Raw genomic sequence first — 13,816 nt, forward strand, 5'->3', positions numbered from 1 at the left:
AGATTTTATCCATATGATTTGGAGGTGCCCGGTAGTTCTTCATTACTGGAAAGAGGTCACGACATTACGAACGTCTTTATTGTCGATCCCTGTCCCACTTGAGCCATTGACCTGCTTATTCGGGGTGTGGGATACAGAGACCTGGGATCATTATACTGGGATCTTTCTTCGAGAGACGCTCTTTTTGGCACGGAAGTTACTGGCGTTAAGGTGGATAGGTGGTTCCTCCCCGTCTCTCAGAGCTTGGATAGATTTGGTGAATTCGATTATCCCGTATGAAAGAACACTGTACCAAAATAGAGGATGTCCAGGTAAATTCGAAAAGATTTGGGGTAGATGGAATTCCTCTTATCATACTCTATAGTCCACACTGACTAGACACTTACACAGGAAGGTGGGCTTGTGGTTTTTGGGGGCATCACTTATAGAGCAGGATTTAAGTCTGGTTTTCCTTTCGGCGACTTACTATTGATGGTTAAAGTTGTTAAAGTTGTACAATAGGTATTTTATAAGGTACTAATCATTTAACATGCACAGTTTATTACCCCTGTAAACTTTGGATAGGATATATCTCTGCAATTATTTGTATTCTATGGTATAATTGATAATGACAAATGCAAATGTGTGTAATGTTTGTTTTATTTTGGAATTAATAAACGAATTTATAAAAAAAAGAAAAAAAAAATGGCAACTGTGGATGGACTGGAATTAGTATGGTTGAAATGATATATGCTACTATAGAGGTTTACATATGTGGCTTTAGAATGCTGTTTGATATCTATAATATAACGCTGGGAGCGTCACTCTGTCCGAAGCCTCTATAGACTGCGCAAGCGCAAGCGCCGGCGCAGTCTGGACCGCACAGAGCGACGCTCCCAGGAGATCGCGGTATGCGTAAGCGCTGAACGCACACCGCGATCTCCACCGGACAAGCAGGGACGAGCCAGGAGGCGGAGGGTGAGTATACTTACCTGACCCGTTCCACCGACGCGCTTCCGGGCCGTGACTGTCCCCCTGCTCCCGGAATCGGCGCCTGCGCAGTCCGCGCTTTCCGGCGCCATTTTCTTGAAGACACATTGCAGTGTCTTCAAGAAAATGGCGCCGGAAAGCGCGGACTGCGCAGGCGCCGACTCCGGGAGCAGGACCAAGAAAATGGCCGCACCCAGCACAGCCGCCGCGCCCAGCACAGCCACGCACAGCCGCCCACAGCAACGCACAGCCGCCGCACCCAGCACAGCCGACCATAGCCGCCCACAGCCACGCACAGGCGCCCACAGCCACGCACAGCCGCCGCACCCAGCACAGCTGCCCACAGCCACGCACAGCCACCCATAGCCACGCACAGCCGCCGCACCCAGCACAGCCGACCACAGCCACGCACAGCCGCCGCACCCAGCACAGCCGACCACAGCCACGCACAGCCGCCGCACCCAGCACAGCCGCCCACAGCCACGCACAGCCGCCGCACCCAGCACAGCCGACCACAGCCGCCGCACCCAGCACAGCCGCCCACAGCCACGCACAGCCGCCCACAGCCACGCACAGCCGCACCCAGCACAGCCGACCACAGCCACGCACAGCCGCCGCACCCAGCACAGCCGCCCACAGCCACGTACAGCCACCCATAGCCACGCACAGCCGCCGCACCCAGCACAGCCGACCACAGCCGCCGCACCCAGCACAGCCGCCCACAGCCACGCACAGCCCACAGCCACGCACAGCCGCCGCACCCAGCACAGCCGCCGCACCCAGCACATCCGCCGCACCCAGCACAGCCATGCACAGCCGCCACAGCCACGCACAGCCGCCTACAGCCACGCACAGCCTCCCACAGCCACGCACAGCCGCCCACAGCCACGGACAGCCGCCGCACCCAGCACAGCCGCCCACAGCCACGCACAGCCGCCCACAGCCACGCACAGCCGCCGCACCCAGCACAGCCACGCACAGCCGCCCACAGCCGCCGCACCCAGCACAGCCGCCCACAGCCACGCACAACCGCTGCACCCAGCACAGCCACCCACAGCCGCCGCACCCAGCACAGCCGCCGCACCCAGCACATCCGCCGCACCCAGCACAGCCGCCGCACCCAGCACAGCCACGCACAGCCGCCACAGCCATGCACAGCCTCCGCACCCAGCACAGCCGCCTACAGCCACGGACAGCCGCCGCACCCAGCACAGCCACCGCACCCAGCACAGCCGCCGCACCCAGCACAGCCGCCGCACCCAGCACAGCCGCCGCACCCAGCACAGCCTCCCACAGCCACGCACAGCCGCCTACAGCCACGCACAGCCGCTGCACCCAGCACAGCCGCTGCACCCAGCACAGCCACCGCACCCAGCACAGCCGTCCACAGCTGCCGCACCCAGCACAGCCGCCCGCACCCAGCACAGCCACGTCACATACAGCCGCCCGCACTCAGCACAGCCACATACAGCCGCCCGCACTCAGCACAGCCGCCCGCACTGATGGGGGCGCAGGATGGAGCAGCACGTGATAGGATGGGGGCGCAGGATGGGAGCACATGACAGGATGGGGATGAGGATGGAGCAGCACATGACACGGTGGAGCAGCACATGACAGGATGGGGGCGCAGGATGGAGCAGCACATGACACGGTGGAGCAGCACATGACAGGATGGGGATGCAGGATGGAGCAGCACATGACACGGTGGAGCAGCACATGACAGGATGGGGGCGCAGGATGGAGCAGCACATGACACGGTGGAGCAGCACATGACAGGATGGGGGCGCAGGATGGAGCAGCATATGACAGGATAGGAGCAGCACATGACAGGATGGGGGCGCAGGATGGAGCAGCACATGACACGGTGGAGCAGCACATGACAGGATGGGGGCGCAGGATGGAGCAGCATATGACAGGATAGGAGCAGCACATACCAGGATGGAGACCATATTCCAATATAAATGCTCGCCACCCGGGCGTAGAACGGGTTCAATAGCTAGTTGTATATAATGATAGGAATGTTGTTTGCTTTTGATATGGTCTCTAAAGGGGAGGGGACAGGGAGGGATACTTCAATATAAAATGTTATCTGAGTAAAGTTATGGGATATGTAATACTTGCATTATTTTGGGATGTTCAATAAAAATTTAATTTATCTGATTAAAAAAAAAAAACGAGCACATCCGAGCACCAAGATAATCAAGTGATATCTGGGCATCAGAGAGCACATTCGCTTATTCCTAATCAGGATTCTGGGAAACCAACAGCATCATTACCCTCCGCTTTCTCTTAGAAGACCATCATAATATTTTTCTTCAAGTGATTTTCTAACTTGTCAGCACGTTCTAGGTACACTGTTGTTATTTGGCTTTGTAGTTTACAGATCCCAGAGGGCAGGTGGATCCTCCAGATTTTTAGTTCAATAGGAAAGGGCTTTCATAAATTCACAAAATCATTTGAACATGACGGAAGAGAAGGTTCTACTCTAGAGGCAAAATGGTGATCACACGATCGTGATACGGCCGAACTACTCCACTGATAAAGTAGCCACAGCCGGTGACTGAGAAGAATCTGTGACTTCTCTGCATTTAGTGGTCACTACTCACCTGGGTAGTCATATGTAGGAATCTCCTCTTTACACCGCTCATCACCCCTCACATATGTCTCTGTAGTATTAATATGGGTCAGATCTTCACCCTGAAACAAATATTATAAAAGTCACAGACAGATGGAGAAGTCACATCTATGATCAGCTCTAATCCTGCCATCTCCACCATTCTCATTACACAAGTATAAAACATATAATACTGGTGGATAAAACAAGACTGAGCACAAGACCTTCACTGCCGTCTACACATCATAGGGGAGATCTCATGACACCTTCTCTCCATCTACCTGAAGATCCTGAGAAACATTGGGATCTTCTTGGTTACAGTCCTGTGGAAGAAGAGGACGGGGACATCTCTCTGGTGTTGTCCTCTTACTGGATAGATCTGGAGGAAACACATACAGGGACTGAATTCATTCTTTACATACAGATAATTATAGGCCGTGTGTATTTAGTCCTGTCTATTACCTGGTGATGTGAGGGGCTGGGGAACCTCCATCATGACGTCTTTGTACAGATCTCTGTGTCCTTCTAAATACTCCCACTCCTCCATGGAGAAATAGACGGCGACATCCTGACACCTTATAGGAACCTGACACATACAATGATACCGTCATCCCCCGATCCCATCATAGAGTTACTGTATAATGTCCCAGCATTCCCAGCAGTGTCACCTCTCCAGTCAGCAGCTCAACCATCTTGTAGGCGAGTTCTAGAATCTTCCGGTCGTTGAAGTTCTCATGTATTAGGTGAGGTGGAGGCCCTGTGATTGGGCTCAGGGGTCTTCCCCATCTCTCAGACACAGGGTCCTGACAGCGATCACTAGAGGTCTTCTTCACCACTGTGTAATCCTGGTAATGGAGAGACCAATTAATAAATCTCACTTCAGACATTTCCAGAGTCCTCACCTCTCCAGTTCTGTCCATCTGTTATTTCCATAGATAAGAATGATGTAATGTGACGTCATCACAATCTCTCACCTCTCCAGTAAGCCGGAAGAGGATCTCTAGGGTGAGGTGTAATATCCTCTCTGCCATCTGGTCCCTGTCCATATCCATCCTTGATTATTAATAGAGAAAAGTTCTCTTAATATACAAGATGTCCACTGAGAGAATCTGATATTGTAGGGAAATGAACAGGAAGAAAATGAACCAATTTAACAACATAAGGAATAATAACAAAGGGAAACATATCAGGAGATACAACATCTACAAGTTCTATTCTCTAGTCTTGTATGGACTGGAACACAAATTGAGTAACTGACTAAGACATCTCCTCCATGCTCCCAATCTCTGGCTAAGTTTGACACTGCTTCAGCAACTGATTAGCTGTAGGAATCACAAGTTTGTTGGGACTGACCAGGATGTGCTGCAAAAGACCGAAGATGATAGAGGTCTGCAGAGACCAGGTGTGGCTGTGAAAAGTCATCATGTCATCTAGACAAGATGGAGATGGAAAGAAAGACGACCTTCAAAGAAGATGTAATCCATAAGATACCTGGATGTAAATGTTCATTGTATGGTCCGCAGCGATGATGGCTCCAAGTATCTTCTTACCATTTTTGTTGCAGGGTTGTAAATTCAAGCGATACAATTGGTTATGGGGCTGAATTGATATTACAATTGATTGTTGTACTAAGCTTGGTTCTTGTATTCAAGTACTCTTGGTTCTGGTCATGTATTCATAAACCTGTGGTGGTTCTGGTGACGTATCAATTTAATGATGATGGTTATGGTGATTTATTCATGTACTGATGGTGGTTGAAATAATTACCTGGGTATTTAGCCAGCTGTCTCTGCCTCAGACTAGTGCAAATTGTAGCTCACTAGCGTATACTTGCCTTGTTTCACTGTGCTCTGTTCTACTGCTGCCTGACCTAGGACAGGGCTATGAATCTGTGTGTTTTCACTCTTTGCTTGATCCGCTATCTTCCAGGTATTTTGACCCCTGGACCATGACCTGATGATTTATTTTTTTTTTTTTTTATCACCTCTCTCTATATGACATACCCTCCTGACCTCGGACCTTTTGATTACCCAGCCTCATGGCTTGTCCATAAACAGTGATTAGCATCACAAATATGCAGTGTATGGGGGATGGCTGTAGTATGAGAACCATAGTGACCTATGATCCTTCGATCTCAGAACAAGACTCCAGAGGTTGTACTATGATGATGAACGAAGGACTGTCTCTTATCTAAATTCATGCAATTCTCTCTTTTTAGGTTTTTCAGGTTGTCATTTGTGGACCATGTTGTAATTCATGGACTCCTTCGAACCAGCATGGCTTTTTTAAAAATGTTTTTAATAATTTGGTGAATAGGGGGTAGGGGAGTTAATTTTTAAAAATAAAATATTTTCTGAGTTTTTTATTCTTTCAGTTTACTGGGTTAGTAATGGGGATGTTTGACAGATGTCTCTCCAACACTAACTCCTAAGATTGATGCCATCTGACATAAATCCTCAAAATATTACGATTGCCAACGCACCAAGGTAATCGGGAAGAGCCAGGCAAAGGGACAGAATTGGCACATCTAATGTAATGCACCACTTCTAGGGTGGCTGAAAAAGCTGATATTTTTAGGCTGGGGAGGGGCCAATATCCATGGAGCTTGCCAGCCTGTTAATATAAGTCCCCGGCTGTTTGCTTTACCATGGCCGGTTATTAAAAGTAAGGGGGAACCCCACATCATTTAATTTATTTAGTAAGATTGAAAAAAAAAAAAGGTCCAATAAAACCTATAGTGCCACATGAAAGGAACTAAAAAGTGCAAGTTTATAATATTTAGGTTGGCTGACATTAAGCTAAGCTCTCCCTCCTATAACATCTCTCCCTGCTTTCTCAGGACAGTGTGCTGAGCATCGCATCACCAGGTCTTCTATAATACCAGCATGACTACAGCATTACCGTGTATGGTGGGCAATCATCGCATGTTTATTGGCTGTCTAATAGTGATGAGAGAGTATACAAGCTGCTCGGGTTTTCCTGAGCACGCTCAGGTGATCTCCGAGTATTTGTGACTGCCCAGAGATTTAGTTTTCCTTGCCTCAGCTGCATAATTTACAGCTGATAGACAGCTTGAATACATGTGGGGATTCCCTAGCAACCAGGCAACCCCCACTTGTACTCAGGCTGGCTAGCAGCCGTAAATCATGCAACTGAGGCAAGGAATACAAAATCGCCGAGCAGTTACAAATACTCAGAGACCACCGAACGTGCCCAGGAAAACCCGAGCAACAAGTATGCTCGCTCATCACTACTGTCTAACAGTCGCAAATCATGTAGCCGAGGACTGGAGCACCCACAGTACTCGATCATGTAACGGGCGCGTCTAGCACCGACCTCCACCCGCAGAGCTGCACTCCACATAGAGAATAATGGAGCCTCCAGCACCGACCTCCACCCGCAGAGCCGCACTCCACATAGAGAATAATGGGGCCTCCAGCACCGACCTCCACCCGCAGAGCCGCACTCCACATAGAGAATAATGGAGCCTCCAGCACAGACCTCCACCCGCAGAGCCGCACTCCACATAGAGAATAATGGGGCCTCCAGCACCGACCTCCACCCGCAGAGCCGCACTCCACATAGAGAATAATGGAGCCTCCAGCACCGACCTCCACCCGCAGAGCCGCACTCCACATAGAGAATAATGGGGCCTCCAGCACCGACCTCCACCCGCAGAGCCGCACTCCACTATGGCTGCTCTGTGCGCACAGGACCTGTGATGAGGTCACAGGAGGGGAGGAGTCAGGGGTCACATGACCAGGGGCCTCAGTGTATGCAGGACTCTGCTGTGCTGGTTGTCATGGTGCTGGATGAGGGGCAGTTTCTGTGTGGGGTCAGGAGGGGTTTACAGTGTGGATGTAGCAGAGCCGTGTGTGTATGAGGTATTAATTTGCGACGTCTCTATTAATCTACAGGCACAGTCGCAGAATGTAGGGGGAGGTTTATTAACCCCTTTGAGATGAAGCCTGTTTTCACCTAAATGACCGGCCAATTTTTACAATTCTGACCACTGTCCCTTTATGAGGTTATAACTCTGGAACGCTTCAAAGGATCCCGGTGATTCTGACATTGTTTTCACGTGACATATTGTACTTCATGATAGTGGTAACATTTATTCGATATTACTTGCGTTTATTTGTGAAAAAATAAATCACAGCGTCATATCTCACAAATTAGTTAATAAATAACATTTCCCACATGTCTACTTTACATCAGCACAATTTCAGAAACATGATTTATTTTTGTTAGGAAGTTATAAGGGTTAAAATTTGACCAGCAATTTCTCATTTTTACAACAAAATTTGCAAAACCAATTTTTTTTAGGGACCTCACTCTTGAAGTGACTTTGAGGGGTCTATATGACAGAAAATGCCCCAAAATGACACCATTCTAAAAACTGCACCCCTCAAGGTGCTCAAAACCCCATATTCAAGAAATTTATTAACCCTTCATTTGCGTCACAGGAATTTTTGGAATGTGGAAGAAAAAAATAAACATTTACTTTTCTTTCACAAAAATGTTCCTTTAGACCTATTTTTTTTTACATTTGCAAGGGTAAAAAGAGAAAATGGACCATACATTTTGTTGTGCAATTTCTCCCGAGTACGCTGATACCCCATATGTGGGGCACATGGCAGAGCTCGGAAGGGAAGGAGCGCCATTTGATTTTGTGAATGTAAAATATGCTGGAATAATTAGCGGATGCCATGTTGCGTGTGGAGAGCTCCTGATGTGCTTACACAGTGGAAACCCCCTGCAAGTGACCCCATTTTGGAAACTAGACCCCTTTGGAGCCTTATCTAGATGTGTATTGAGCACCTTGAACCCCCAGGTGCTCCACAGAAGTTTAGAACGTTAAGCCGTAAAAATTAAAAAATCAAATTTTTCCCACAAAAATCTTTTCTAACTACAAATTTTGTATTTTCTCAAGGGCAAAAGGAGAAAATGTTCATCGATACCCCATATGTGGTCAAAAACTACTTTTGAGGCACAGTGCAAAGCTCAGAAGGGAAGTATCACCATATTTCAGTGCCGATATACCCCCATAAGGGACCCCATTTTGGAACTTATACCCCTTGGGAATTTATCTACAGTTGTAGTGACGATTTTGACTCCTTGGGTATTTTCCAGAAACAGGCAGCAGTGGATGTTGCCGAGTGAAAATTGCAAACTGCCGTTGTAGTGACCAGTACATTATGCCCAGCTCATGCTTCTGGAGACGCGCACCTGTAAATTAGGTGGGCTCTCATCACAGAAATGACAAACATTTGGGCACTAATGTTGTTTAGGCACACTAGGGCTCAGAAGGGAGGGGGCATTTGGATATAGGAGTGGAGAATTTGCCGAATTTCTTTTGGCGGGTGAGGGGCCATTTCATTTTTCCAGAGTCTTTGTGCTACCAGTAACGTGAAAGCCCCCTATATTTTCTTTAACAGATGACGGACCTGAGTGGGGACTTGCTTTTTTTTTTTAGATTGAGTCACAAAAAAAAAAAAAGCTTCTATTGGGAACATTTTACATATCGTTTGGGATCACATTTATCTGGCGCTCTATGCTGAGCACTTACTTTGTGGTTTCCATCAATCGCTGAGTGATTTGATTCAAATGAAACCCCTGATTGTTGCCTCATTATAGTGAATGGATCTGAGTTACTCTGGACTCCCTCTGGCCTCTGTTCCACGGTTTCCTTTTTTTCAGAAGTGCACAAAACTGTGGCCGACGGCACTTTTATGCAATCCTAAAAAGATGGACACCGCCGGATCACAGGTCCTATGGCACCCACAGTGCCTCCATCTGCCAGATTATAGGTAATCTTCCACCGGGGGTATTGTCTGAATCATGTATTTCAGAGATTTATATGGAAACCCCGATGTAAGTGCTCAGCGCAGGATAAATGTGCTCCGAGCTTTACTGTGATCTTTGGGAAACAATGAAAAAATCAACAGCATGTGAAGAATTGGTTTTATTTATTTTTCACGCCGTTCCTCGTGCAGTATAAGTGATTAGACGACTTTATTCTTCGGGTCGGTGTGATTACAGCAATACCAGATTTACATTGGGTTTTTATGTTTGGCAGCTGTCACACACTAAAAGGCGCTTTTTATTGTGAAAAGTAGTGTTTTCATCACCATATTTTGAGCGCTATAATTTTTTCATATTTTGGCTGATAAGCCATCACATGATTCTGTTTTTTGGGGGGCGAGCCGACATTGCTACCATTTTTGGGCACATGACATTTTTTGATCGCTTTCTATTCAGATTTTTGGGAGACAGAATTAACAAAAACCAGCAATTCAGAAATTGCTTTTTTTTTTATACCGTTCCACGTGTGGTAAAATTGGTTAGGCAGCTTTATTCTTCGGGTCAGTACGATTACTGCGATACTTCATTTATATGTTTTGGCGCTTTTACAGAATAAAAACTTTTAAAGAAAAAATAATTATTTTTACATTGCTTTAGTCTGAGAGCTATAGCTTTTTTATTTTTCTACTGATGGAGCTGTATGCCAGCTTGTTTTTTGCAGGACAAAATGACGTTTTCAGCAGAACTATTTTTATTTATATCCATCTTTTTGATCGCGTTTTATTGCACTTTATGTTCGGCGGTATGATGATAAAGCATTGTTTTTTGCCTCGTTTTTTTATTTTTTTACCGTGTTCACTGAAGGGGTTAACTAGTGGGACAGTTTTATAGAGGGGGTCGTTATAGATGAAGCTGTACCAAATATATGTATTTTTATTGGTTTTTTTTTTAATTTACATAAATAAATGAAATTATTGGAAATATATTTATTTATTCTTTATTTGGGAATTTAAAAATAAATATTTTTACACATTAGAATATATATTTTTTTAACTTTATTACATTGTTCCAGTATGGGACATAGCTAAACAACTCCTTAATATTGATGGGCTTGCTCCAGTTACTCCTATATGGCAAAACAAAAAATAACCAAAACTAATACTATAAAAATACAAAGTTTATTAATCAAAATTCTTTACCAAAAAATAACTTTAGACAAAACAGGACTTTAAAAGCATACACAACACCCAACAACTTGAATAAAGTGTGGGTCCATAAAAAACCATATATAAGTGTGTTATCACCCTACTTAGGAAACAGTACTGGGGAATGGGGGGCATGTATGAGGAAACAGTATGAGGGAATGGGGGGCATGTATGACGAAACAGTACAGGGGAATGGGGGCATGTATGAGGAAACAGTACTGGGGAATGGGGGCCATGTATGAGGAAACAGTACTGGGGAATGGGTGGCATGTATGAGGAAACAGTACTGGGGAATGGGGGCATGTATGAGGAAACAGAACTGGGGAATGGGGGCATGTATGAGGAAACAGTACTGGGGAATGGGGGCATGTATGAGGAAACAGTACTGGGGAATGGGGGCCATGTATGAGGAAACAGTACTGGGGAATGGGTGGCATGTATGAGGAAACAGTACTGGGGAATGGGGGGCATGTATGAGGAAACAGAACTGGGGAATGGGGGCATGTATGAGGAAACAGTACTGGGGAATGGGGGCTATGTATGAGGAAACAGTACTGGGGAATGGGTGGAATGTATGAGGAAACAGTACTGGGGAATGGGTGGAATGTATGAGGAAACAGTACTGGGGAATGGGGGCATGTATGAGGAAACAGAACTGGGGAATGGGTGGAATGTATGAGGAAACAGTACTGGGGAATGGGGGCATGTATGAGGAAACAGTACTGGGGAATGGGGGCTATGTATGAGGAAACAGTACTGGGGAATGGGGGCATGTATGAGGAAACAGTACTGGGGAATGGGGGCTATGTATGAGGAAACAGTACTGGGGAATGGGGGCATGTATGAGGAAACAGTACTGGGGAATGGGGGCTATGTATGAGGAAACAGTACTGGGGAATGGGTGGAATGTATGAGGAAACAGTACTGGGGAATGGGGGCATGTATGAGGAAACAGAACTGGGGAATGGGTGGAATGTATGAGGAAACAGTACTGGGGAATGGGGGCATGTATGAGGAAACAGTACTGGGGAATGGGGGCATGTATGAGGAAACAGTACTGGGGAATGGGGGCATGTATGAGGAAACAGAACTGGGGAATGGGTGGAATGTATGAGGAAACAGTACTGGGGAATGGGGGCATGTATGAGGAAACAGTACTGGGGAATGGGGGCATGTATGAGGAAACAATACTGGGGAATGGGGGCTATGTATGAGGAAACAGTACTGGGGAATGGGGGCATGTATGAGGAAACAGTACTGGGGAATGGGGGACAAGTATGAGGAAACAGTACTGGGGAAGGGGTGGCATGTATGAGGAAACAGTACTGGGGAAGGGGTGGAATGTATGAGGAAACAGTACTGGGGAATGGGTGGCATGTATGAGGAAACAGTACTGGGGAATGGGTGGAATGTATGAGGAAACAGTACTGGGGAATGGGAGGCATGTATGAGGAAACAGTACTGGGGAATGGGTGGCATGTATGAGGAAACAGTACTGGGGAATGGGGGACATGTATGAGGAAACAGTATGGGGAATGGGGGGCATGTATGAGGAAACAGTATGGGGAATGGGGGGCATGTAAGAGGAAACAGTACGGGGGAATGGGGGGCATGTATGAGGAAACAGAACTGGGGAATGGGGGCCATGTATGAGGAAACAGAACTGGGGAATGGGTGGAATGTATGAGGAAACAGTACTGGGAAATGGGGGCATGTATGAGGAAACAGTACTGGGGAATGGGGGCCATGTATGAGGAAACAGTACTGGGGAATGGGGGCATGTATGAGGAAACAGTACTGGGGAAGGGGTGGCATGTATGAGGAAACAGTACTGGGGAATGGATGGCATGTATGAGGAAACAGTACTGGGGAATGGGGGGCATATATGAGAAAACAGTACAGGGGAATGGAGGACATGTATGAAAAAACAGTACTGGGGAATGGGGGGCATATATGAGGAAACAGTACTGGGGAATGGGTGGCATGTATGAGGAAACAGTACTGAGGAATGGGGGGCATGTATAAAGGAAACACTACTGGTGAATGGGGGCATGTATGAGGAAATAGTACTGGGGAATGGGCATGTATGAGGAAACAGTACTGGGGAATGGGTGGCATGTATGAGGAAACCGTACTGGGGAATGGGGGCATGTATGAGGAAACTGTACTGGGGCATGCGGGGCATGTATGAGGAAACAGTACTGGGGAACGGGTGGCATGTATGAGGAAACAGTACTGGGGCATGGGTGGCATGTACAGTATGAGGAAACAGTACTGGGGAATGGGTGGCATGTATGAGGAAACTGTACGAGGGAATGGGGGCATGTATGAGGAAACAGTACGGGGGAACGGGGGGCATGTATGAGGAAACAGTACGGGGCAATGGGGGCATGTATGAGGAAACAATATGGGCAATGGGGGCATCTACGAGGAAACAGTATGGGGGAATGAAGGCATGTATGAGGAAACAGTACTGGGGAATGGTTTGCATGTATGAGGAAACAGTATGGGGGATGGGTGCAGACAGTATGGGGAGCGAACGGGGGAATGTATGTGGACACAGTATGAGTAGCGATGTGAAAAATGGATGTGGACAGAGTACGGGGAGTGAGAGTGATGGGATGTGTGCAGACACAGTATGGGAAGTCAGGTGAGCAGGCAGTATAAAAAGTGAGGGGGTAAATATATGTTGAGACAGTATGGTGAACAGGAGGGATGTGAGGGGGACAGAATGAGGGAGGGGAAATGTGTGAGGAGACAATATGGTCAGAGTAGTGGGTTTGTAGCATGGGGGGACAGTGTAAGGGCACAGCCAGGAGGGGACATTATACCATGGAAGGGGAGTGTGATGAGAGTACAGTATAAATACTGGGCTCTATAGGCGGAACACAGTGTGAGAGGACAGTGTGAAGAGGGGGCCGGCATGGAAAGGAGAGGTCAGTGTGAAGAGCAAGTACCATAAGACAGACAGTGTGGGGGGTCATATTTTGTGCAGACAATATAGTGAGGGGCAATTTTTTATTCAGGAGCATTTTAATGACTCTTCTATCTTTAAGGGCATCATGTGGAGATTTTCTGCAAAAGAGTGGAGAAGATGGAAGTCTGCAGAGACGAGCTGTGGATGAGAAAACTCATCATGGAGTCAGGACAAGATGAAGAAAAGGAGAATGACTCCAGAGACAACGTCATCTATAAGGTACCTGGAGGTAAATGTTATTTGTGA

At 47.2% G+C, this 13,816-nt stretch overlaps 1 protein-coding gene across 1 annotated transcript in view; it reads right to left on the reverse strand.

Moving 5' to 3' along the window:
* LOC143768030 (uncharacterized) overlaps positions 1 to 7,303 on the reverse strand; it is a 49,244-nt gene extending 41,941 nt beyond the window's left edge. Inside the window, exons 1-6 of the mRNA XM_077256681.1 lie at positions 7,195 to 7,303; positions 4,558 to 4,692; positions 4,252 to 4,428; positions 4,046 to 4,169; positions 3,865 to 3,962; positions 3,576 to 3,666 (exon numbers count right to left, since the gene is read on the reverse strand). Coding sequence (XP_077112796.1) covers positions 3,576 to 3,666; positions 3,865 to 3,962; positions 4,046 to 4,169; positions 4,252 to 4,428; positions 4,558 to 4,635 — 568 coding nt within the window. The 5' untranslated portion in view covers positions 4,636 to 4,692; positions 7,195 to 7,303. The remainder of the gene's footprint in view (positions 1 to 3,575; positions 3,667 to 3,864; positions 3,963 to 4,045; positions 4,170 to 4,251; positions 4,429 to 4,557; positions 4,693 to 7,194) is intronic.
* Positions 7,304 to 13,816: the final 6,513 nt, after the last annotated feature.

This window comes from Ranitomeya variabilis, chromosome 4 (genome assembly GCF_051348905.1).
Source record: "Ranitomeya variabilis isolate aRanVar5 chromosome 4, aRanVar5.hap1, whole genome shotgun sequence".
Classification (NCBI taxonomy): domain Eukaryota; kingdom Metazoa; phylum Chordata; class Amphibia; order Anura; family Dendrobatidae; genus Ranitomeya; species Ranitomeya variabilis.